Below are 23587 nucleotides of genomic sequence, written 5' to 3'. Positions count from 1 at the left end.
GACGTCAGGACGCACTGCGTCCCCGAACGTCCCATGCGTGATGACGTCACCACGCATATCCAAAACCTCAAGGCATAAAGTTAACGCAACAGCAATGTATTTAAAGCACTCACCATTTATTTTAATTTCGCCTTAATCTCGCGACAAACATCGCGTTTCATTTTCCTTTTTTAGCGTTTTCTTTTAAAACGCACGAGAAATACAACAAAAATTTTACTTTTTAAATTTTATAAATCCTCGACGATAACTTTACCTCAGTTAATATCTAACGTCTTAACGTAAACATCAATTAACGCATCTCTTTGTGCGTCTGTTAACGAAACGAATTATATTCTTAGTTTTTTCGGTAAAGTCACGTTGAAGAGAAACAACAAAATAACAAAATATATATAAAACAATAAAAAATTCTCACGACGTTTCGACCATAACTCAAACGGTCATGACCGTTTGAGTTATGGTCGACGTTTCGACCATAACTCAAACGGTCATGACCGTTTGAGTTATGGTCGAAACGTCGTGAGAATTTTTTTTTATTGTTTTATATATATTTTGTTGTTTCTCTTCAACGTGACTTTACCGAAAAAACTAAGAATATGAATTACTGCAGTCACGAAAGCTTTAAATCGAAACGAATTATATTTCGATTTAAAGCTTTCGTGACTGCAATGATTCATCTTCTTTGGTTCTTTCGGTAATATTCTCACGATTATTGTGTTATTTTATTTTATCGATTTATTATTTTATTATCATTCTACGTGACTTTACCGAAAGAACCAAAGAAGATGAAACGAATTATATTAACGATATCAATTTGTGTGTATTTGGTAATGATTATTTTGATTTTGAATGATTGTTTTACCTCAGAATCTTACGTAGAAACACAAAGACGTCACGATTTGTTGTTGTTTACAATTCGTGTGTATAAGGTAATTATTATTTTACCTCAGAACCTTACGTAGAAACACAATCACGTCACGATTTGTTGTTTACAATTCGTGTGTATAAGGTAATTATTATTTTACCTCAGAATCTTACGTAGAAACACAAAGACGTCACGATTTGTTGTTGTTTACAATTCGTGTGTATAAGGTAATTATTATTTTACCTCAGAATCTTACGTAGAAACACAAAGACGTCACGATTTGTTGTTGTTGTTTACAATTCGTGTGTATAAGGTAATTATTATTTTACCTCAGAACCTTACGTAGAAACACAATCACGTCACGATTTGTTGTTGTTTACAATTCGTGTGTATAAGGTAATTATTATTTTACCTCAGAATCTTACGTAGAAACACAAAGACGTCACGATTTGTTGTTGTTGGTGTTTCGTGTGTATAAGGTAATTATTATTTTACCTCAGAATCTTACGTAGAAACACAAAGACGTCACGATTTGTTGTTGTTTACAATTCGTGTGTATAAGGTAATTATTATTTTACCTCAGAATCTTACGTAGAAACACAAAGACGTCACGATTTGTTGTTGTTGTTTACAATTCGTGTGTATAAGGTAATTATTATTTTACCTCAGAACCTTACGTAGAAACACAATCACGTCACGATTTGTTGTTTACAATTCGTGTGTATAAGGTAATTATTATTTTACCTCAGAATCTTACGTAGAAACACAAAGACGTCACGATTTGTTGTTGTTTACAATTCGTGTGTATAAGGTAATTATTATTTTACCTCAGAATCTTACGTAGAAACACAAAGACGTCACGATTTGTTGTTGTTGTTGTTTACAATTCGTGTGTATAAGGTAATTATTATTTTACCTCAGAACCTTACGTAGAAACACAATCACGTCACGATTTGTTGTTGTTTACAATTCGTGTGTATAAGGTAATTATTATTTTACCTCAGAACCTTACGTAGAAACACAAAGACGTCACGATTTGTTGTTGTTGTTTACAATTTGTGTGTATAAGGTAATAATTATTTTACCTCAGAATCTTACGTAGAAACACAAAGACGTCACGATTTGTTGTTTACAATTCGTGTGTATAAGGTAATTATTATTTTACCTCGGAACCCTACGTAGAAACACAAAGACGTCACGATTTGTTGTTGTTTACAATTCGTGTGTATAAGGTAATTATTATTTTACCTCAGAATCTTACGTAGAAACACAAAGACGTCACGATTTGTTGTTGTTGGTGTTTACAATTCGTGTGTATAAGGTAATAATTATTTTACCTCAGACTCTTACGTAGAAACACAAAGACGTCACGATTTGTTGTTGTTGTTGTTTACAATTCGTGTGTATAAGGTAATTATTATTTTACCTCAGACTCTTACGTAGAAACACAAAGACGTCACGATTTGTTGTTGTTGTTTACAATTCGTGTGTATAAGGTAATTATTATTTTACCTCAGAACCTTACGTAGAAACACAAAGACGTCACGATTTGTTGTTGGTGTTTACAATTCGTGTGTATAAGGTAATTATTATTTTACCTCAGAACCTTACGTAGAAACACAAAGACGTCACGATTTGTTGTTGTTTACAATTCGTGTGTATAAGGTAATTATGATTTTACCTCAGAATCTTACGTAGAAACACAAAGACGTCACGATTTGTTGTTGTTGTTTACAATTCGTGTGTATAAGGTAATTATTATTTTACCTCAGAACCTTACGTAGAAACACAAAGACGTCACGATTTGTTGTTGTTTACAATTCGTGTGTATAAGGTAATTATTATTTCACCTCAGAATCTTACGTAGAAACACACAGACGTCACGATTTGTTGTTGGTGTTTACAATTCGTGTGTATAAGGTAATTATTATTTTACCTCAGAATCTTACGTAGAAACACAATCACGTCACGATTTGTTGTTGTTCACAATTCGTGTGTATAAGGTAATTATTATTTTACCTCAGAACCTTACGTAGAAACACAAAGACGTCACGATTTGTTGTTGTTGTTTACAATTCGTGTGTATATGGTAATTATTATTTTACCTCAGAACCTTACGTAGAAACACAAAGACGTCACGATTTGTTGTTGTTGTTTACAATTGGTGTGTATAAGGTAATTATTATTTTACCTCAGAATCTTACGTAGAAACACAAAGACGTCACGATTTGTTGTTGTTGTTGTTTACAATTCGTGTGTATAAGGTAATTATTATTTTACCTCAGAATCTTACGTAGAAACACAAAGACGTCACGATTTGTTGTTGTTGTTTACAATTCGTGTGTATAAGGTAATTATTATTTTACCTCAGAACCTTACGTAGAAACACAAAGACGTCACGATTTGTTGTTGTTGTTTACAATTCGTGTGTATAAGGTAATTATTATTTTACCTCAGAACCTTACGTAGAAACACAAAGACGTCACGATTTGTTGTTGTTTACAATTTGTGTGTATAAGGTAATAATTATTTTACCTCAGAATCTTACGTAGAAACACAAATACGTCACGATTTGTTGTTGGTGTTTACAATTCGTGTGTATGGTAATTATTATTTTACCTCAGAATCTTACGTAGAAACACAAAGACGTCACGATTTGTTGTTGTTTACAATTCGTGTGTATAAGGTAATTATTATTTTACCTCAGAATCTTACGTAGAAACACAAAGACGTCACGATTTGTTGTTGTTGTTTACAATTTGTGTGTATAAGGTAATAATTATTTTACCTCAGAATCTTACGTAGAAACACAAATACGTCACGATTTGTTGTTGGTGTTTACAATTCGTGTGTATGGTAATTATTATTTTACCTCAGAATCTTACGTAGAAACACAAAGACGTCACGATTTGTTGTTGTTTACAATTCGTGTGTATAAGGTAATTATTATTTTACCTCAGAATCTTACGTAGAAACACAAAGACGTCACGATTTGTTGTTGTTGTTTACAATTCGTGTGTATAAGGTAATTATTATTTTACCTCAGAACCTTACGTAGAAACACAATCACGTCACGATTTGTTGTTGTTTACAATTCGTGTGTATAAGGTAATTATTATTTTACCTCAGAACCTTACGTAGAAACACAAAGACGTCACGATTTGTTGTTGTTGTTTACAATTCGTGTGTATAAGGTAATTATTATTTTACCTCGGAACCTTACGTAGAAACACAATCACGTCACGATTTGTTGTTGTTTACAATTCGTGTGTATAAGGTAATTATTATTTTACCTCAGAATCTTACGTAGAAACACAAAGACGTCACGATTTGTTGTTGTTGTTTACAATTCGTGTGTATATGGTAATTATTATTTTACCTCAGAATCTTACGTAGAAACACAAAGACGTCACGATTTGTTGTTGCTTACAATTCGTGTGTATAAGGTAATTATTATTTTACCTCAGACTCTTACGTAGAAACACAAAGACGTCACGATTTGTTGTTGTTTACAATTCGTGTGTATAAGGTAATTATTATTTTACCTCAGAATCTTACGTAGAAACACAAAGACGTCACGATTTGTTGTTGTTTACAATTCGTGTGTATAAGGTAATTATTATTTTACCTCAGAATCTTACGTAGAAACACAAAGACGTCACGATTTGTTGTTGTTTACAATTCGTGTGTATATGGTAATTATTATTTTACCTCAGACTCTTACGTAGAAACACAAAGACGTCACGATTTGTTGTTGTTGTTTACAATTCGTGTGTATATGGTAATTATTATTTTACTTCAGAATCTTACGTAGAAACACAAAGACGTCACGATTTGTTGTTGTTGTTGTTTACAATTCGTGTGTATAAGGTAATTATTATTTTACCTCAGAATCTTACGTAGAAACACAAAGACGTCACGATTTGTTGTTGTTGTTGTTTACAATTCGTGTGTATAAGGTAATTATTATTTTACCTCAGAATCTTACGTAGAAACACAAAGACGTCACGATTTGTTGTTTACAATGTGTGTGTATATGGTAATTATTATTTTACTGTGTAGGAACCTCCTGGTTACTACACCACCACCACCACCAGCCCACAGGGGATTGTTGTTGTTGTGTCCGTAAGTCGTGCATCCAAACATGGGTGGGGAGGGGCTAGGTGGGGAGGGTGGGGGGGAGGGTGGGATTGGTGGGGAGGGTGGGGGGGTGGGGAGGGTGGGGAGGGTGGGGCTAGGTGGGGAGGGTGGGGAGGGGCTGGGTGGGGGGGGAGGGTGGGGCTAGGTGGGGAGGGGAGGGTGGGGAGGGTAGGATGGTGGGGAGGGGCTGGGTGGTGGTGGTGCTGGTGATGATGGTGGCTGTGTCTATGCCTTCTTGAACACTTGCTTGCAAACCACGCCATCACAAGTCAGCTCCTGGAGACACACAGCGCACACACACACAGACACACACAGACACACACAGTCACACACACACACAACAACAACAACAACCGCCATTCGCCACTAAGTGGCGGTGACGTCACCACGACGCTTGTGCCAGGCTATGTGCACCGTGAGGCCACGTGAAGTGTCGAACGCCCGCTGGCAGGAGGTCACTGGGCAGACCCAGGTGCCACGGGTCGACTGACTGAGATGACTGGCTGATGCACCACCTGTGCCCCCTACTGTGCCAATCTGCTGTGCTTTAGCCACCCGGCGCTCCGCTCGTTGTTCTGAGCGTCGCTCCTCCGCCCTCCGTTGTTGTTGGAGGGCGACTGCCTCCAACTGCCCAGTAGCGTCCTTCACGAGCCTCCTCCACAGAGGTCGATCTTGACACCGCTGGTACCAGTCATCGGCAAGTCCACTCAGCTCCACGTCCTCCTGTACCACATCAATCCATCTCTTCTCTAGCACGTGCCGCGCCCGTTTAGCCCCCTCGATCCGGCCGAACAAAAGCTGTTTCGGCATGCGGTAGCTGGGCATGCGGGCTACATGACCCAGCCAACGCAGCCTTGCCTGCCGGAGGAGCTCACCGATGGGATTTTGTCCAGATCTTTAGAGGATTTGTGAGCTCCTCACACAATCCAGCCTGGTTAAACCCGGGATGAATCGTAAGCAGGCCAGCCTAAATGTTTCTAACTGGTGAAGATGTTCCATTAGGGGGGTCCACGTTTCGCAAGCGTAGAGAAGGGAGGGAATGACCGTGGCCGAGAAGACCTGAAGCTTAGTGCGGAGCGACAGACCAGGTAGCTTCCACACAGCGTTACGCAACCGATGAAAATATATTTCCGCTCGACTGATTCGGAGTGAGACCTCTGCTGTTAAATTGGAGCCGGTCATAAGCACACTGCCCAGGTATGGGAAACTCTCCACTCTCTCCACAACTGCCCCATCACCGATTGGGAGTTGTGGGGGTGGAGTGCCCGATGGTACAAAATACCCTGGCAGGTGCTTAGTTTTGGTGGGGCTGATGGTAAGGCCCCACCTCTTAGTGGCACGCTCCAGTCTCAGCAGCAGCGTCTCCATCTCCTCCTCTGAATGAGCAGCTATTACCAAATCATCAGCATACATAACGTGGTTGAGCAATAGGGAGCCATCCCTTGACCGCACCCGGGCATCGATTAGCCTCCCATTGTAACTGTACCAGATGGAAATTCCCCCGGTACAGCTATTGAAGGCTTCACGAACTTCGTGGTCAAAATAGATGTTAAATAATGTGGGAGCCAGAGGACATCCCTGTCGCACCCCAAGGTGTACAGGGAATGGCTCTGACTCCCCGCCACGTAGTTTTACCTGGGCCCGCTCACCATCATGAAGGTCCTTAATGATCGTGAGCAGAGGGTCAGGTACTCCAAAAGCACGAAGAACAACCCAGAGCCCAGGCCTAATGATGGTATCATAGGCCTTGACCAGGTCAATAAAGCAGAGATGTAGGTCTTGCTGGAATTCCCTACACCTCTGCTGTAGTAGACGGACAGAAAATATGGCATCTGTGCAGGACCGCCCTTTCTTGAAACCGCATTGGGACTCCGCAAGCCTCTCCTCAGCGTACCTGGCAAAGCGATGTTGAATAATCCTTGCCAGGACCTTTCCCGGCACACTGAGGAGTGAGATGCCCCTGTAGTTGTTACAGTCTGTGCGGTCCCCCTTCTTAAAGAGGGGGACCACCAGGGCATCCGTCCAATCCTGCGGAACCCGTCCAGTGGTCCAGACTGTTGTTTTGATGTCATATAGGGCAGTCTGTGCACAAACTCCACCCTCCCTCAGCATTTCGCTTGGGAGATCATCTCTGCCCGCTGCCTTTCCTGGTCTCAGACTCCGGATCGCCCTCAGTACTTCCTAAACAGATGGCACTTCAGCCAGCCACTCACAGGGGGTGACTTCTTCCAATATTTGAGGCACCGCAGCCTCAGCAGGGTCATCCTCATTTTGTGCCACGATGTTTCCTGTCTGAGGGATTTTCCCTCCCCCAGGACCTCACAGAAATGCTCAGCAAATCTGCAAACCTGTTCCTGGGAGTCGGAGATTGGGTCACCGTTTTTCCCCTAATGATGATAATAGGTGTGGCGCTGCAGGTTACTTTTTTGATGGAGTTAAATAGAGATTTGTGATCACGGGCCACTGAGGCAGACTCCATCTCCTCAGCAACCCGCGACCACCACCCATCCTTGCAGCGCCTCACGGCTCTCCGAACCTCCGAGCGAAGGTTGCGGTAAGCCTCCTCATTCTCTGATGTGGGATTCTGTAGCTGATGACAGTGGGCCTGTCGCTTTTTCTCAACCATCCTGAACACCTCTGTCAGCCAGGGTCTCTGGGGAGGTCTGGACCGCGTACCCAAAGCAGACATTGCAGCCGCATGAGTCACAGTTCTAAACCTCACCCATTTTCCCTTGACATCAGGAGGAGTGGGGGACGATGCCAACCCCAGCCGCAGGTGATGATGAAATTCTCGCTTGCAACTTTCATCCGATAACTGAGACCAGGCCACTTTAGGTTGGAATGGGGTCCTGGGTGTACACCCACCACCGGAGCGGAAGAATGGGCGGCACATCTTACAGATGACTAGTCGATGGTCAGAGGGCAGATCAGCTCCACGGTAGGTCCTGGTGTTAAGGACCTGGGCTCGCATCCGCTGGTCCGTCACTATGTAGTCCAGCAGATGTTCTTGCTTGGACTCGGCATGCATTCATGATGTTGTGTGGATGCGCCGATGCCGGAACAGCGTGTTGGTAATTACAAGCCCATGGGCTGCACAACAATCTAGCAGCCTCCTACCGTTGTTATTAAGCTGATCCGGCCCATGCCCTCCAATCACTCCAGACCAGGTGGCAGTATCATGACCAACTCGGGCATTGAAGTTATCCAACAAGATGACTCTATCCCGAGGGGCCACTTTAGCCAGCACCTGTGACAGGAGGTCATAGAAGGCATCTGACTCATCGGCTTTGCCTGCATCCCTCCACGGATGTTCGTCTTCGGTGGGGGCATAAGTAACCACGACCACCACTCCTCGCCTCCGATTGATGGGAAGGCGAGCCCAAAGTAGCCTGGGGCTTACAGCTTCCCACACCTCACCGCCACGCTCCCACGCCCCCTTCATTCTTTTGTTCAAAAGAAGAGCCACACCCTGTTGTTTGGCAGTCTCCTTCCCCGAGTAGAGAACTGTCCACCCCTCATGGTGGCAGGAGCCAGAACCGGTCCACCGGACCTCCTGAATGCCACAGAGATCCAGGCGGTACCGGTCCAGCTCCCGACAGAGGAGTGGCAGCCTCTCCGCCGCAGTGAGCGTTCGAACATTCCACGTGGCCATCCGTAGTGGCTTTTCGTTGTTTCTGGAGGAGCCCCGAGGGTAGAGATTCAATCTCCTGGCTCCGCCAATTGGGGTTTGGCCAGGAGACGTCATAGACGCCTGTCCCCCCGGGGCCTCCGGCACAAGCTTATTAGTTACATATTTAAGTTTAAGTCGTAGTTTCGTGGTAATTAATTGAAGGTGGAGGGGTTACCAGCCCCTCGCACCCATCCAGAGCCCCCGTTTAGCCCCTGTGGTGGTCACAGACGCCATGAGGGGAGGAGCCAATCGGAATTGGCCCTCCCCCCACAGCATTGTCCACGACAGAGTTGCCCGTCCGGCACTCACACACACGACCGCTCACTCACTCACACACTCACACACACAACCACTTACTCACAAACACAAGCACTCACACACACAACCGGATGTGTTGGTAGTGGTGGTGAGCAGTGGTGAGTGTATAGTGTGGCGGTGAGGAGTGGCGAGTAGTGGTGAGTGGTGGTGAGTGAGGAGTGGTAAGGAGTAGTGGTGAGTGAGGAGTGGTGAGGAGTGGTGAGTGGTGGTGAGTGAGGAGTGGTGAGGAGTGGTGGTGAGTGAGGAGTGGTGAGGAGTGGTGGTGAGTGAGGAGTCGGTAGTCGTGGTGGTGAGTGAGTAGTGGTGGTGAGTGGTGAGTGGTGGTGAGTGAGGAGTGGTGGTGAGTGAGGAGTGGTGGTGAGTGGTGGTGAGTGAGGAGTGGGTAGTCGTGGTGGTGAGTGAGGAGTGGTGGTGAGTGGTGAGTGGTGGTGAGTGAGGAGTGGTGAGGAGTGGTGGTGAGTGAGTAGTGGTGGTGAGTGGTGGTGAATGGTCAGTGGTGGTGAGTGAGGAGTGGTGAGTGGTGGTGGTGAGTGGTGAGTGGTGGTGAGTGGTGAGTGGTGGTGAGTGGTGAGTGGTGGTGAGTGAGTAGTGGTGGTGAGTGGTGAGTGGTGTTGTTGAGTGTCAACTCCTCACCAGGTGCAGCTGCCCATCCTGTATCCAGTGAGACCATCCCCGGCCAGGTTTCTCTCCCTTCTGTTCACAGACAAGTCGCTCACCCTCCCAGCGCACCGTGGTCTTGGTAAGACACAGAGACACACAGTGAGACACAGAGACACACAGTGAGACACAGAGACACACAGTGAGACACAGTGAGACACAGAGACACACAGAGACACACAGAGACACAGTGAGACAGTGAGACACACAGAGACACAGTGAGACACAGAGAGAGACAGTGAGACACAGACACACATAGAGAGACACAGTGAGACACAGAGACACAGTGAGACGCACAGTGACACACAGACACACAGCGAGACAGTGAGACAGAGTGATACACAGAGTGAGACACAGAGACAGAATGAGACACGCACAGAGAGTGAGACACAAACAGAGTGAGACACAGACACGCACAGAGAGTGAGACAGAGAGCGAGACAGTGAGAGAGAGAGAGACACAGTGAGACACAGAGAGACACAGTGAGACACAGACACGCACAGAGAGATACATGCACAGAGAGTGAGAGACAGAGAGACAGAGAGAGACAGAGAGAGACACAGTGAGACACAGACACGCACAGGGAGTGAGACAGAGAGACACACAGTGAGACAGAGACAGACAGAGACACCAACAGAGTGAGACACAGACACGCACAGAGAGAGACACGCACAGAGAGTGAGACAGAGAGACAGAGAGACAGAGAGACGGATAGAGAGACAGAGAGAGACACGGTGAGACACAGATACGTACAGAGAGAGAGAGACAGAGAAACAGAGAGACAGAGAGAGACAGAGACAGAGAGACAGAGATACGGAGAGAGAGACAGAGAGACACGGTGAGACAGATACGCACAGAGAGTGAGACAGAGAGAGAGACAGAGAGAGAGACAGAGAGAGACAGAGAGAGAGACAGAGAGAGACACAGACACGCGCAGAGAGAGATAGAGAGAGAGACAGAGAGAGACACGGTGAGACACAGTGAGACAGAGAGTGAGACAGAGAGAGAGACAGAGAGAGACACAGTGAGACAGAGAGTGAGACAGAGAGAGAGACAGAGAGAGTGAGACACAGAGAGACAGAGACACAAACAGAGAGAGACACAGACACGCGCAGAGAGACACATTGACATGATGCGCTGTTCGATTACGGGGAAAACGGGACGGGTGGCAACTTCACCCAACACCTCACCAACCCTCACCAACCCTCACCAACCGTCACCAACCCTCACCAAATTCCTCACCTGCACGGCGCGGATGTCCAGACCCTTGGACATCCGCGCCGTGATCGCAGGTTACCACCTAGGATGACATCGGGCAACTCAACCCAACGTCCCGGATAAAAACGTGACGGGAGGCAACCTATCCCAACGCCTCACCAAACGCCTCACCAAACGCTCACCAAACGCTCACTTACACGATGCGGTTGTCCAGACCCTTGGTATCATCTGTGATCTCGATCCCTTACTAATTACCTTAGTTATCCTAGGTTACCACCTAGGATGACAGGATGACATTTCGCCCGTACAATACACTGTTTGACTACGTTAAAAAAACGGGACAGGTGGCAACATGATCTAACGCCTCACCAAACCCTCATCAAACGCTCACCAGCACTGTGCGGTTGTCCAGACCCTTGGTGTAATCTGTGATCTCGATCCCTTACTTACCACCTTAGATATGGGAGGTTACCACCTAGATGAAAGGATGACATTTCGCCTATACAATCAATGCGTTGTGTGACTACGTAAAAAAACGGGACGGGTGGTAACATCATCCAACGCCTCACCAAACACTCACCAAACGCTCACCAAACCCTCACCTGCACGATCCGGTGGTCTAGACCCTTGGTGTAATCTGTCAACTCGATCTCTTACTAACCACCTTAGTTATCATCAGTTGCCACCTAGGATGACAGGTTGACATTTCGCCTATACAATACGTTGATTGACTACGCACAAAACGGGACGGGTGGCAACATAAACCAATGCCTCACCAAACCCTCACCGAACGCTCACCAAACACTCACCAAACGCTCACCTGCACGATGCGGTTGCCTAGACCCTTGGTCTAATCTGTAAACTCGACCCCTTACTTACCACCTTAGTTAAGGGAGGTTACCACCTACGATGACAGGATGACATTTCGGCTATACAATGCGTTGTGTGACTACGTAAAAAAACGGGACGGGTGGTAACATGACCCAACGCCTCACCAAATCCTCACCAAACGCTCACCAAACGCTCACCTGCACGATCCGGTTGTCTAGACCCTTGATGTCATCTGTCAACTCGACCCATTACTTACCACCTTAGATATGGGAGGTTATCACCTAGGATGACATGGGATGACATTTTGCCCATACAATACGTTGATTGACTACGCCAAAAAACGGGACAGGTGGTAACGTGACCCAGGCATCACATAATCCTCACCAAACCCTCACCAAACGCTCCCCTGCACGGTGCGGTTATCCAGGCCCTTGGTGTGATCTGTGAACTCGATCCCTTACTTACCACCTTAGATATGTGAGGTTACCACCTAGGATTACAGGATGACATTTCGCCTATGTAATACGTTGTCTGACTACGAAAAAACGGGACGGGTGGCAACTCGACCCAACGCCTCACCAAACCCTCACCAAACCCTCACCAAACCCTCACCAAACGCTCACCTGCACGGTGCGGTTGTCCAGGCCCTTGGTGTGCTCCGTAAACTCGACGCCGACGGTGAAAGAGAGGTCGTAGTTTCTCAGCGAGCTCATCGTCTTGAAGGTGAACGAATCACCATCCTGTTTCACCTCCTTGCGGATCTTGAGGAGGCCGGCCAACTTGCGGGTGGCGAAGTCGATGTCTGGGGTGGGGGTGGGGGGGTGAGGGTGAGTGGGGGGTGAGTGGGGGGTGAGTGGGTGGGTGGGTGGGTGAGTCGGTGAGTGAGTGAGTGGGTGAGTGAGTGGGTGAGTGAGTGAGTGGGTGAGTGAGTGGGTGGGTGAGTGAGTGGGTGAGTGAGTGAGTGGGTGGGTGAGTGAGTGGGTGAGCGAGTGATTGGGTGGGTGAGTGGGTGGGTGAGTGGGGGGTGATTGTGTGAGTGGGTGGGTGAGTGGGTGGGTGAGTGAGTGAATGGGTGAGTGAGTGGGTGGGGGTGAGTGGGTGGGTGAGTGAATGGGTGGGTGGGTGAGTGAGTGAGTGGGTGGGTGGGTGAGTGAGTGAGTGGGTGGGTGGGTGAGTGAGTGAGTGGGGGTGAGTGGGTGGGTGAGTGAGTGAGTGAGTGGGTGAGTGAATGGGTGGGTGGGTGAGTGAGTGGGAGAGTGGGTGGGTGAGTGAGTGAGTGAGTTGGTGGGTGAGTGAGTGAGTGAGTGGGTGGGTGAGTGGGTGGTGAGTGAGTGGGTGAGTGAGTGGGTGGGTGAGTGGGTGGGTGAGTGAGTGAATGGGTGAGTGAGTGGGTGGGTGGGTGAGTGGGTGGGTGGGTGGGTGAGTGGGTGAGTGAGTGGGTGAGTGAGTGGGTGGGTGGATGGGTGAGTGGGTGGGTGGGTGGGTGAGTGGGTGGGTGGGTGAGTCGGTGAGTGAGTGAGTGGGTGAGTGAGTGGGTGAGTGAGTGAGTGGGTGAGTGAGTGGGTGAGTGAGTGGGTTAGTGAGTGGGTGAGTGAGTGGGTGAGTGAGTGAGTGAGTGTGTGAGTGAGTGGGTGAGTGTGTGAGTGAGTGAGTGGGTGAGTGAGTGAGTGGGTGAGTGAGTGAGTGGTGAGTGAGTGGGTGAGTGGGTGAGTGAGTGAGTGAGTGGGTGAGTGAGTGAGTGTGTGAGTGAGTGAGTGTGTGAGTGAGTGAGTGGGTGAGTGAGTGGTGAGTGAGTGAGTGGGTGGGTGAGTGAGTGAGTGGGTGAGTGAGTGAGTGAATGGGTGGGTGGGTGAGTGAGTGGGTGGGTGAGTGAGTGAGTGAGTGGGTGGGTGAGTGGGTGGGTGGGTGAGTGAGTGGGTGAGTGAGTGAATGGGTGAGTGAGTGGGTGAGTGAGTGGGTGGGTGGGTGAGTGAGTGAGTGAGTGGGGGTGAGTGGGTGGGTGAGTGAGTGAGTGAGTGGGTGAGTGAATGGGTGGGTGGGTGAGTGGGTGGGTGAGTGAGTGAGTGGGTGGGTGAGTGAGTGAGTGAGTGGGTGGGTGAGTGGGTAGTGAGTGAGTGAGTGGGTGGGTGAGTGGGTGGGTGGGTGAGTGAGTGAATGGGTGAGTGAGTGGGTGGGTGGTTGATTGGGTGGGTGGGTGAGTGGGTGAGTGAGTGGGTGAGTGAGTGGGTGGGTGAGTGGGTGGGTGGGTGGGTGAGTCGGTGAGTGAGTGAGTGGGTGAGTGAGTGGGTGAGTGAGTGAGTGGGTGAGTGAGTGGGTGAGTGAGTGAGTGGGTTAGTGAGTGGGTGAGTGAGTGGGTGAGTGAGTGAGTGTGTGAGTGAGTGGGTGAGTGTGTGAGTGAGTGTGTGAGTGAGTGGGTGAGTGTGTGAGTGAGTGGGTGAGTGGGTGAGTGAGTGAGTGGGTGAGTGAGTGAGTGAGTGGTGAGTGAGTGGGTGGGTGAGTGGGTGAGTGAGTGAGTGAGTGGGTGTGTGAGTGAGTGTGTGAGTGAGTGAGTGTGTGAGTGAGTGAGTGGGTGAGTGAGTGAGTGAGTGGTGAGTGAGTGAGTGGGTGAGTGAGTGGGTGAGTGAGTGGGTAAGTGAGTGAGTGGGTGAGTGGGTGGGTGAGTGAGTGAGTGAGTGGGTGGGTGAGTGAGTGAGTGGGTGAGTGAGTGAGTGTGTGAGTGAGTGAGTGGGTGAGTGAGTGAGTGTGTGAGTGAGTGAGTGAGTGGTGAGTGAGTGAGTGTGTGAGTGAGTGAGTGAGTGGGTGAGTGAGTGAGTGGGTGAGTGAGTGAGTGTGTGAGTGAGTGAGTGAGTGGGTGAGTGAGTGAGTGGGTGAGTGAGTGAGTGTGTGAGTGAGTGAGTGAGTGGTGAGTGAGTGGGTGAGTGAGTGAGTGAGTGGTGAGTGAGTGGGTGAGTGAATGGGTGAGTGAGTGAGTGGGTGAGTGGGTGGGTGAGTGAGTGAGTGAGTGGGTGGGTGAGTGAGTGGGTGGGTGAGTGAGTGGGTGAGTGAGTGAGTGAGTGGGTGGGTGAGTGAGTGAGTGTGTGAGTGAGTGTGTGAGTGAGTGAGTGGGTGAGTGGGTGAGTGAGTGGGTGAGTGAGTGGGTGAGTGAGTGGGTGAGTGAGTGAGTGAGTGGGTGAGTGAGTGAGTGGGTGAGTGAATGGGTGAGTGAGTGAGTGGGTGAGTGGGTGGGTGAGTGAGTGAGTGGGTGAGTGAGTGAGTGGGTGAGTGAGTGGGTGGGTGAGTGAGTGAATGGGTGAGTGAGTGAGTGGGTGAGTGGGTGGGTGAGTGAGTGGGTGGGTGAGTGAGTGAGTGAGTGGGTGAGTGAATGGGTGAGTGAGTTAGTGGGTGAGTGCGTGAGTGAGTCGGTGAGTGAGTGAGTGGGTGAGTGAGTGGGTGAGTGAGTGAGTGAGTGGGTGAGTGAGTGGGTGAGTGAGTGGGTGAGTGAGTGGATGAGTGAGTGAGTGGGTGAGTGGGTGAGTGAGTGGGTGAGTGAGTGAGTGGGTGAGTGGATGAGTGAGTGAGTGGGTGAGTGGGTGAGTGAGTGGGTGAGTGAGTGAGTGGGTGAGTGAGTGACTGAGTGAGTGACTGAGTGAGTGAGTGGGTGAGTGAGTGACTGAGTGAGTGACTGAGTGAGTGAGTGGGTGAGTGAGTGACTGAGTGAGTGAGTGAGTGACTGAGTGAGTGAGTGACTGAGTCGACCATCCAACTCCACCAATCACCAAAATGCTGCTGGACATTTGTCCTTGACATCCATTGGCCCAAGCGGGAGCCTCCCCCCCCACCCCCACTCCCCCCCCCACCCCCCCCCACTCCCCCCACTCACCCCCCACTCCCCCCCCCCTCGCCCTCTCTGCTGTGGTTACGGACCCGTCTCGAGTGGCAGGGCGATTCACGGGTTATGAAATGTGCGAATTGTTACACGCGGGGTCGTGTGATTAGGTCCCGTTAACTTATTACCCTGTGTGTGGACTCACTGTCACCCACTCACCCACTCACCCTCCCACTCACTCACCCAGTCACTCAGTCACCCACTCACTCACCCAGTCACCCACCCAGTCACTCACCCACTCACCCTGTCACCCACTCACCCACTCACTCACCCACCCACTCACTCACTCACCCACTCACCCACTCACCCACTCACTCACTCACCCAGTCACCCACCCACTCACCTTCCCACTCACCCACCCACTCACCCACTCACTCACCCACCCACTCACTCAACCACTCACCCACTCACTCAGTCACCCACTCACTCACTCACCCACTCACTCACTCACCACTCACTCACCCTCCCACTCACTCACCCACTCACCCAGTCACCCTCCCACCCACTCACTCACCCACCCACTCACCCACTCACCCACTCACTCACCACTCACTCACCCACCCACTCACCCACTCACTCACTCACCCACTCACTCACTCACCCAGTCACCCACTCACTCACCCACTCACTCACCCACTCACCCACTCACCCACTCACTCACTCACCCAGTCACCCACCCACTCACCCACTCACTCACCCACTCACCCACCCACTCACCCACTCACCCACTCACTCACTCACCCAGTCACCCACCCACTCACCTTCCCACTCACCCACCCACTCACCCACTCACTCACCCACCCACTCACTCAACCACTCACCCACTCACTCAGTCACCCACTCACTCACTCACCACTCACTCACCCTCCCACTCACTCACCCACTCACCCAGTCACCCTCCCACCCACTCACTCACCCACTCACTCACTCAGTCACTCACCCACCCACTCACTCACCCACTCACTCAGTCACCCACCCACTCAGTCACCCACGTAGCGAGTAGCAGCGTCTATGAAGGCTACCAGCACTGTGGCACACACAGAGGGGGTGGCCACCAGCACCACCACGCCCGGCCGCCTTTGTCTCTCCCCCAGTGCTGGCGATGTTCACTACACCACGACCATCACCACTACACCACCACCACTACCACCACTACACCACCACTACACCACCACTACACCACCACCACTACCACCACCACTACACCACCACTACACCACCACCACTACCACCACCACTACCACCACCACCACTACGCCACCACTACCACCACCACTACACCACCACTACACCACTACCACTACCACCACTACCACCACCACCACTACACCACCACCACTACCACCACCACTACACCACCACCACTACCACCACCACTACCACCACTACACCACCACTACACCACCAACCACCGCTATACCAGCTACTCATTTGAGGCTGAGTCGACCTAGGGGAGGCCCAGGACCGGTTCAGAGAATCGTCACTGGCGGTGATGGCCGTGAGCGGGAATCGAACTCGGGTCACCAGGTTCATAGCGCAGCGTGGCGCTAACCACAGCACCACCACTCCCCACTGACAGACACACACAGTGCGCTAACCACAGCACCACCACTCCCCACACACAGACACAAACAGTGCGCTAACCACAGCACCACCACTCCCCACACACAGACACACAGTGCGCTAACCACAGCACCACCACTCCCCACTCACACACATAGACACACGCAGTGCGCTAACCAAAGCACCACCACTCCCCACTCACAGACACACACAGTGCGCTAACCACAGCACCACCACTCCCCACTCACAGACACACACAGTGCGCTAACCACAGCACCACCACTCCCCACTCGCAGACACACACAGTGCGCTAACCACAGCACCACCACTCCCCACTCTCACACACAGACACACACAGTGCGCTAACCACTGCACCACCACTCCCCACTAACACACAGACACACACACAGTGCGCTAACCACTGCACCACCACTCCCCACTCACACTCACAGTGCGCTAACCACAGCACCACCACTCCCCACTCACACACATACACACACAGTGCGCTAACCACAGCACCACCACTCCCCACTCACACACAGACACACACAGTGCGCTAACCACAGCACCACCACTCCCCACTCACACACACACAGTGCGCTAACCACAGCACCACCACTCCCCACTCACACACAGACACACACAGTGCGCTAACCACAGCACCACCACTCCCCACTCACACACAGACACACAGACACACACACAGACACACACACATACACAAACAGACACACACACATACACAGACACACATACACACATACACACACATACACACATACACACACATGCACACACACACACATACACACACACATGCACAGACACACACACATACACACACACATGCACAGACACATACACACATACACACACATACACAGACACATACCACATACACACACATGCACACATACACAGACATGCACAGACACACACACATACACACATGCACAGACACACACACATACACACATACACACACATACACAGACACACACACATACACACACATACACACATGCACAGACACACACACATACACACATACACACACATACACAGACACACACATACACACACATGCACATACACACATACACACACATACACAGACACACACACATACATACACAGACACACATACATACACAGACACATAAACAGACACACATACATACATACACAGACACACAAACATACATACACAGACACACATACACACATACACACACATACACACATACACACACATACACAGACACATACATACACACATACATACACAGACACACACACATACATACACAGACACACACACACATACACAGACACACACACACATACACACATACACAAACATGCACAGACACACATACATACACACATACACACACAGACACATACACACATACACAGACACACACACATAAACACACATGCACAGACACACATACATACACACATACACACACATACACAGACACACACACATACAAACACAGACACACACACATACATACACAGACACACACACATACATACACAGACACACACACATACATACACAGACACACACACATACGTACACAGACACACACACGGACAAAGATCCCCCATATAGCCTCTAGCAGACTGTAGGGGCAAGTGCTGTTAGCACTATGAAGGCCGGAACGGTACACGAGGGGGTGGGTGGCCAGCACCACGCCCGACCGCCTTTGTCTCCCCAGTGGCGATGTTTACACACCGCACCAGGTACTCATTTGAGGCTGAGTCGACCTAGGGGAGGCCCGGGACCGGTTCAGATAATCGTCACTAACATACACACACTGACACACACATACACACACACAGACACACACACACACTAACACACAGACACACACACAGACACACTAACACACACTAACACACACACACTAACACACACACTAACACACACACACACTAACACACACACTAACACACACACACACACTAACACACACACTAACACACACAAACTAACACAGTGACACACACACTAACACACACTAACAGACTATCACACTAACACACACACTAACACACACACTAACACACACACTAACACTAACACACTAACACACACAGACACACACTAACACACACTAACACACACTAACACACACACTATCACACTAACACACACACTAACACACACTAACACACACACTATCACACTAACACACACTAACACACACTAACACACACACACTAACATACACACACACTAACACACACTAACACTAACACACACAGTGACACACTAACACACACACTAACACACACTAACACACACTAACACACACACTAACACACACACACTAACACACACTAACACACTAACACACACTAACACACACACTAACATACACACACACTAACACACACTAACACACTAACATACACTAACACACACACTAACACACACACTAACACACACACACTAACACACACACACTAACACACACACACTAACACAGACACTAACACACACTAACACACACACTAACACACTAACACACACTAACACACACACTAACATACACACACACTAACACACACTAACACACTAACATACACTAACACACACTAACACACACACTAACACATACACTAACACACACACACTAACACACACACACACTAACACACACACTAACACACACACTAACACACACACACACTAACACACACACACTAACACACACACACACTAACACACAGAGTGACACCTTACCCAGGACTTTCATGTAGTCGTCCCACTTGTCGTTGGCCACCATCTCCCACGTGCCGGAGAAGTCCACAGGCGAGGCCATCTCAGCTGGTGGTGTGGGTGGTGGGTGGGTGGATGAGTGGGTGAGTGAGTGGGTTGGTGAGTGAGTAGGTGAGTAGGTGAGTGGGTTAGTAGGATGAGTGGGTTAGTAGGTGAGTGGGTTAGTAGGTGAGTGGGTTAGTAGGTGGGTGAGTAGCTGGGTGAGTAGGTGGGTGGGTGAGTAGCTGGGTGAGTTGGTGAGTGGGTGAGTAGGTGGGTGAATATCTGGGTGAGTAGGTGAGTGGGTGAGTAGGTGGGTAAGCCTCTCTCTGCCCGTGTCGGCTGTCTGCTTGGGCTATTTATTCGGAAGGGAGTGGGCGTGTGATGGGCGGGATCACCAACACCATTACCATCATCACCATCATCATCACCACCATCATCAACATCATCACCATTACCATCATCACCATCACCGCCACCATCACCATCATCACCACCATCACCATCACCGCCACCATCATCACCATCACCCCCATCATCATCGCCACCATCACCACCACCACCATCACCACCATCATCACCACCATCATCACCATCATCACCACCACCATCACCACCATCATCATCACCACCATCATCACCACCATCACCACCATCACCATCATCACCACCACCATCACCGCCACCATCACCACTACCATCATCACCATCATGGTGACAGTCACAGAGAGTGGGTGTGTGGTGAGTCTGTGGGTCTCTGTGTGGTGAGTCTGTGGGTCTCTGTGTGGTGAGTCTGTGGGTCTCTGTGTGGTGAGTCTGTGGGTCTCTGTGTGGTGAGTCTGTGGGTCTCTGTGTGGTGAGTCTGTGGGTCTCTGTGTGGTGAGTCTGTGGGTCTCTGTGTGGTGAGTCTGTGGGTCTCTGTGTGGTGAGTCTGTGGGTCTCTGTATGGTGAGTCTGTGGGTCTCTGTGTGGTGAGTCTGTGGGTCTCTGTGTGGTGAGTCTGTGGGTCTCTGTGTGAGTAGTGAGTCTATGGGTCTCTGTGTGGTGAGTCTGTGGGTCTCTGTGTGAGTGGTGGTGAGCCTATGGGTCTCTGTGTGAGTGGTGAGTCTGTGGGTCTCTGTGTGGTGAGTCTGTGGGTCTCTGTGTGGTGAGTCTGTGGGTCTCTGTATGGTGAGTCTGTGGGTCTCTGTGTGGTGAGTCTGTGGGTCTCTGTGTGGTGAGTCTGTGGGTCTCTGTGTGGTGAGTCTGTGGGTCTCTGTGTGGTGAGTCTGTGGGTCTCTGTGTGGTGAGTCTGTGGGTCTCTGTGTGGTGAGTCTATGGGTCTCTGTGTGGTGAGTCTGTGGGTCTCTGTGTGGTGAGTCTGTGGGTCTCTGTGTGGTGAGTCTGTGGGTCTCTGTGTGGTGAGTCTGTGGGTGTCTGTGTGGTGAGTCTGTGGATCTCTGTGTGGTGAGTCTGTGGGTCTCTGTGTGAGTAGTGAGTCTATGGGTCTCTGTGTGGTGAGTCTGTGGGTCTCTGTGTGAGTGGTGGTGAGCCTATGGGTCTCTGTGTGAGTGGTGAGTCTGTGGGTCTCTGTGTGGTGAGTCTGTGGGTCTCTGTGTGGTGAGTCTGTGGCTCTCTGTGTGGTGAGTCTGTGGGTCTCTGTGTGGTGAGTCTGTGTGGGTCTCTGTGTGGTGAGTCTGTCGCTCTCTGTGTGGTGAGTCTATGGGTCTGTGTGGTGAGTCTGTGGTTCTCTGTGTGGTGAGTCTGTGGGTCTCTGTGTGGTGAGTCTGTGGGTCTCTGTGTGGTGAGTCTGTGGGTCTCTGTGTGGTGAGTCTGTGGGTCTCTGTGTGGTGAGTCTGTAGGTCTCTTTGTGGTGAGTATGTGGGTCTTTGTGTGTTGAGTCTGTGGGTCTCTGTGTGGTGAGTCTGTGGGTCTCTGTGTGGTGAGTCTGTGGGTCTCTGTGTGGTGAGTCTGTCGGTTTCTTTGTGGTGAGTCTGTGGGTCTCTGTGTGGTGAGTCTGTGGGTCTCTGTGTGGTGAGTCTGTGGGTCTCTGTGTGGTGAGTCTGTGGGTCTCTGTGTGGTGAGTCTGTGGGTCTCTGTGTGGTGAGTCTGTGGGTCTCTGGGTGGTGAGTCTGTGGGTGTCTGTGTAGTGAGTCTGTGGGTCTCTGTGTTGTGAGTCTGTGGGTCTCTGTGTGGTTAGTCTGTGGGTCTCTGTGTGAGTAGTGAGTCTATGGGTCTCTGTGTGGTGAGTCTGTGGGTCTCTGTGTGAGTGGTGGTGAGCCTATGGGTCTCTGTGTGAGTGATGAGTTTGTGGGTCTCTGTGTGAGTGGTGAGTCTATCGGTCTCTGTGTGAGTGATGAGTTTGTGGGTCTCTGTGTGAGTGGTGAGTCTATGTGTCTCTGTGTGGTGAGTCTATAGGTCACTGTGTGAGTGGTGAGTCTGTGGGTCTCTGTGTGAGTAGTGAGTCTATGGGTCTCTGTGTGAGTGGTGAGTCTGTGGGTCTCTGTGTGAGTAGTGAGTCTATGGGTCTCTGTGTGAGTGGTGAGTCTATGGGTCTCTGTGTGAGTGGTGAGTCTATGGGTCTCTGTGTGAGTGGCGAGTCTATGGGTCTCTGTGTGAGTGGTGAGGCTATGGGTCTCTGTGTGAGTGGCGAGTCTATGCCTCTCTGTGTGAGTGGTGAGTCTATGGGTCTCTGTGTGAGTGGTGAGTCTATGGGTCTCTGTGTGAGTGGTGAGACTATGGGTCTCTGTGTGAGTGGCGAGTCTATGCCTCTCTGTGTGAGTGGTGAGTCTATGGGTCTCCGTGTGAGTGGTGAGTCGATGGCTCTCTGTGTGGCGAGTCTGTGGGTCTCTGTGTGAGTAGTGAGTCTATGGGTCTCTGTGTGAGTGGTGAGTCTATGGGCCTATGTGTGGTGAGTCTATGGGTCTCTGTGTGTGTGGTGAGTCTATGGGTCTCTGTGTGAGTGGTGAGTCTATGGGTCTCTGTGTGAGTGGTGAGTCTATGGGTCTCTGTGTGAGTGGTGAGTCTATGGGCCTCTGTGTGAGTGGTGAGTCTATGGGTCTCTGTGTGAGTGGTGAGTCTATGGGTCTCTGTGTGAGTGGTGAGTGTATGGGTCTCCGTGTGAGTGGTGAGTCGATGGCTCTCTGTGTGGCGAGTCTGTGGGTCTCTGTGTGAGTAGTGAGTCTATGGGTCTCTGTGTGAGTGGTGAGTCTATGGGCCTATGTGTGGTGAGTCTATGGGTCTCTGTGTGTGTGGTGAGTCTATGGGTCTCTGTGTGAGTGGTGAGTCTATGGGTCTCTGTGTGAGTGGTGAGTCTATGGGTCTCTGTGTGAGTGGTGAGTCTATGGGCCTCTGTGTGAGTGGTGAGTCTATGGGTCTCTGTGTGAGTGGTGAGGCTATGGGTCTCTGTGTGAGTGGCGAGTCTATGCCTCTCTGTGTGAGTGGTGAGTCTATGGGTCTCTGTGTGAGTGGTGAGTCTATGGGTCTCTGTGTGAGTGGTGAGACTATGGGTCTCTGTGTGAGTGGCGAGTCTATGCCTCTCTGTGTGAGTGGTGAGTCTATGGGTCTCCGTGTGAGTGGTGAGTCGATGGCTCTCTGTGTGGCGAGTCTGTGGGTCTCTGTGTGAGTAGTGAGTCTATGGGTCTCTGTGTGAGTGGTGAGTCTATGGGCCTATGTGTGGTGAGTCTATGGGTCTCTGTGTGTGTGGTG

General features: G+C 49.7%; 1 protein-coding gene and 1 long non-coding RNA gene across 3 annotated transcripts in view; one reads left to right on the top strand and one right to left on the bottom strand.

Annotated features, from left to right (window-relative positions):
* Window positions 1-23587, top strand: part of LOC142907143 (uncharacterized) — a 118011-nt gene that overhangs the window by 70297 nt on the left and 24127 nt on the right. The window lies entirely within an intron of this gene.
* Window positions 511-20209, bottom strand: LOC116958282 (retinol-binding protein 2-like). 2 transcript variants are annotated; one of them, XM_076056314.1, is made up of 4 exons: window positions 15452-15519; window positions 12320-12498; window positions 9624-9725; window positions 511-5278 (listed from the first exon to the last, which is right to left on the bottom strand). In XM_076056314.1, the coding sequence occupies exons 1-4, from the start codon at window positions 15480-15482 to the stop codon at window positions 5228-5230; spliced, it is 363 nt and encodes a 120-aa protein (XP_075912429.1). In that variant the 5' UTR covers window positions 15483-15519; the 3' UTR covers window positions 511-5227. The 2 variants fall into 2 exon arrangements, with proteins under 2 accessions (XP_075912429.1, XP_075912428.1); XM_076056313.1 differs by lacking the exon at window positions 15452-15519 and adding an exon at window positions 19886-20209 and having other exon boundaries at window positions 5137-5278.

This window comes from Petromyzon marinus, chromosome 75 (genome assembly GCF_048934315.1).
Source record: "Petromyzon marinus isolate PM22_M1 ecotype Great Lakes invasive population chromosome 75, UKy_Petmar_22M1.pri1.0, whole genome shotgun sequence".
NCBI lineage: Eukaryota > Metazoa > Chordata > Hyperoartia > Petromyzontiformes > Petromyzontidae > Petromyzon > Petromyzon marinus.
Note: the sequence above shows the minus strand (reverse complement) of the source record. Positions and strands in the feature narration are given on the sequence as shown.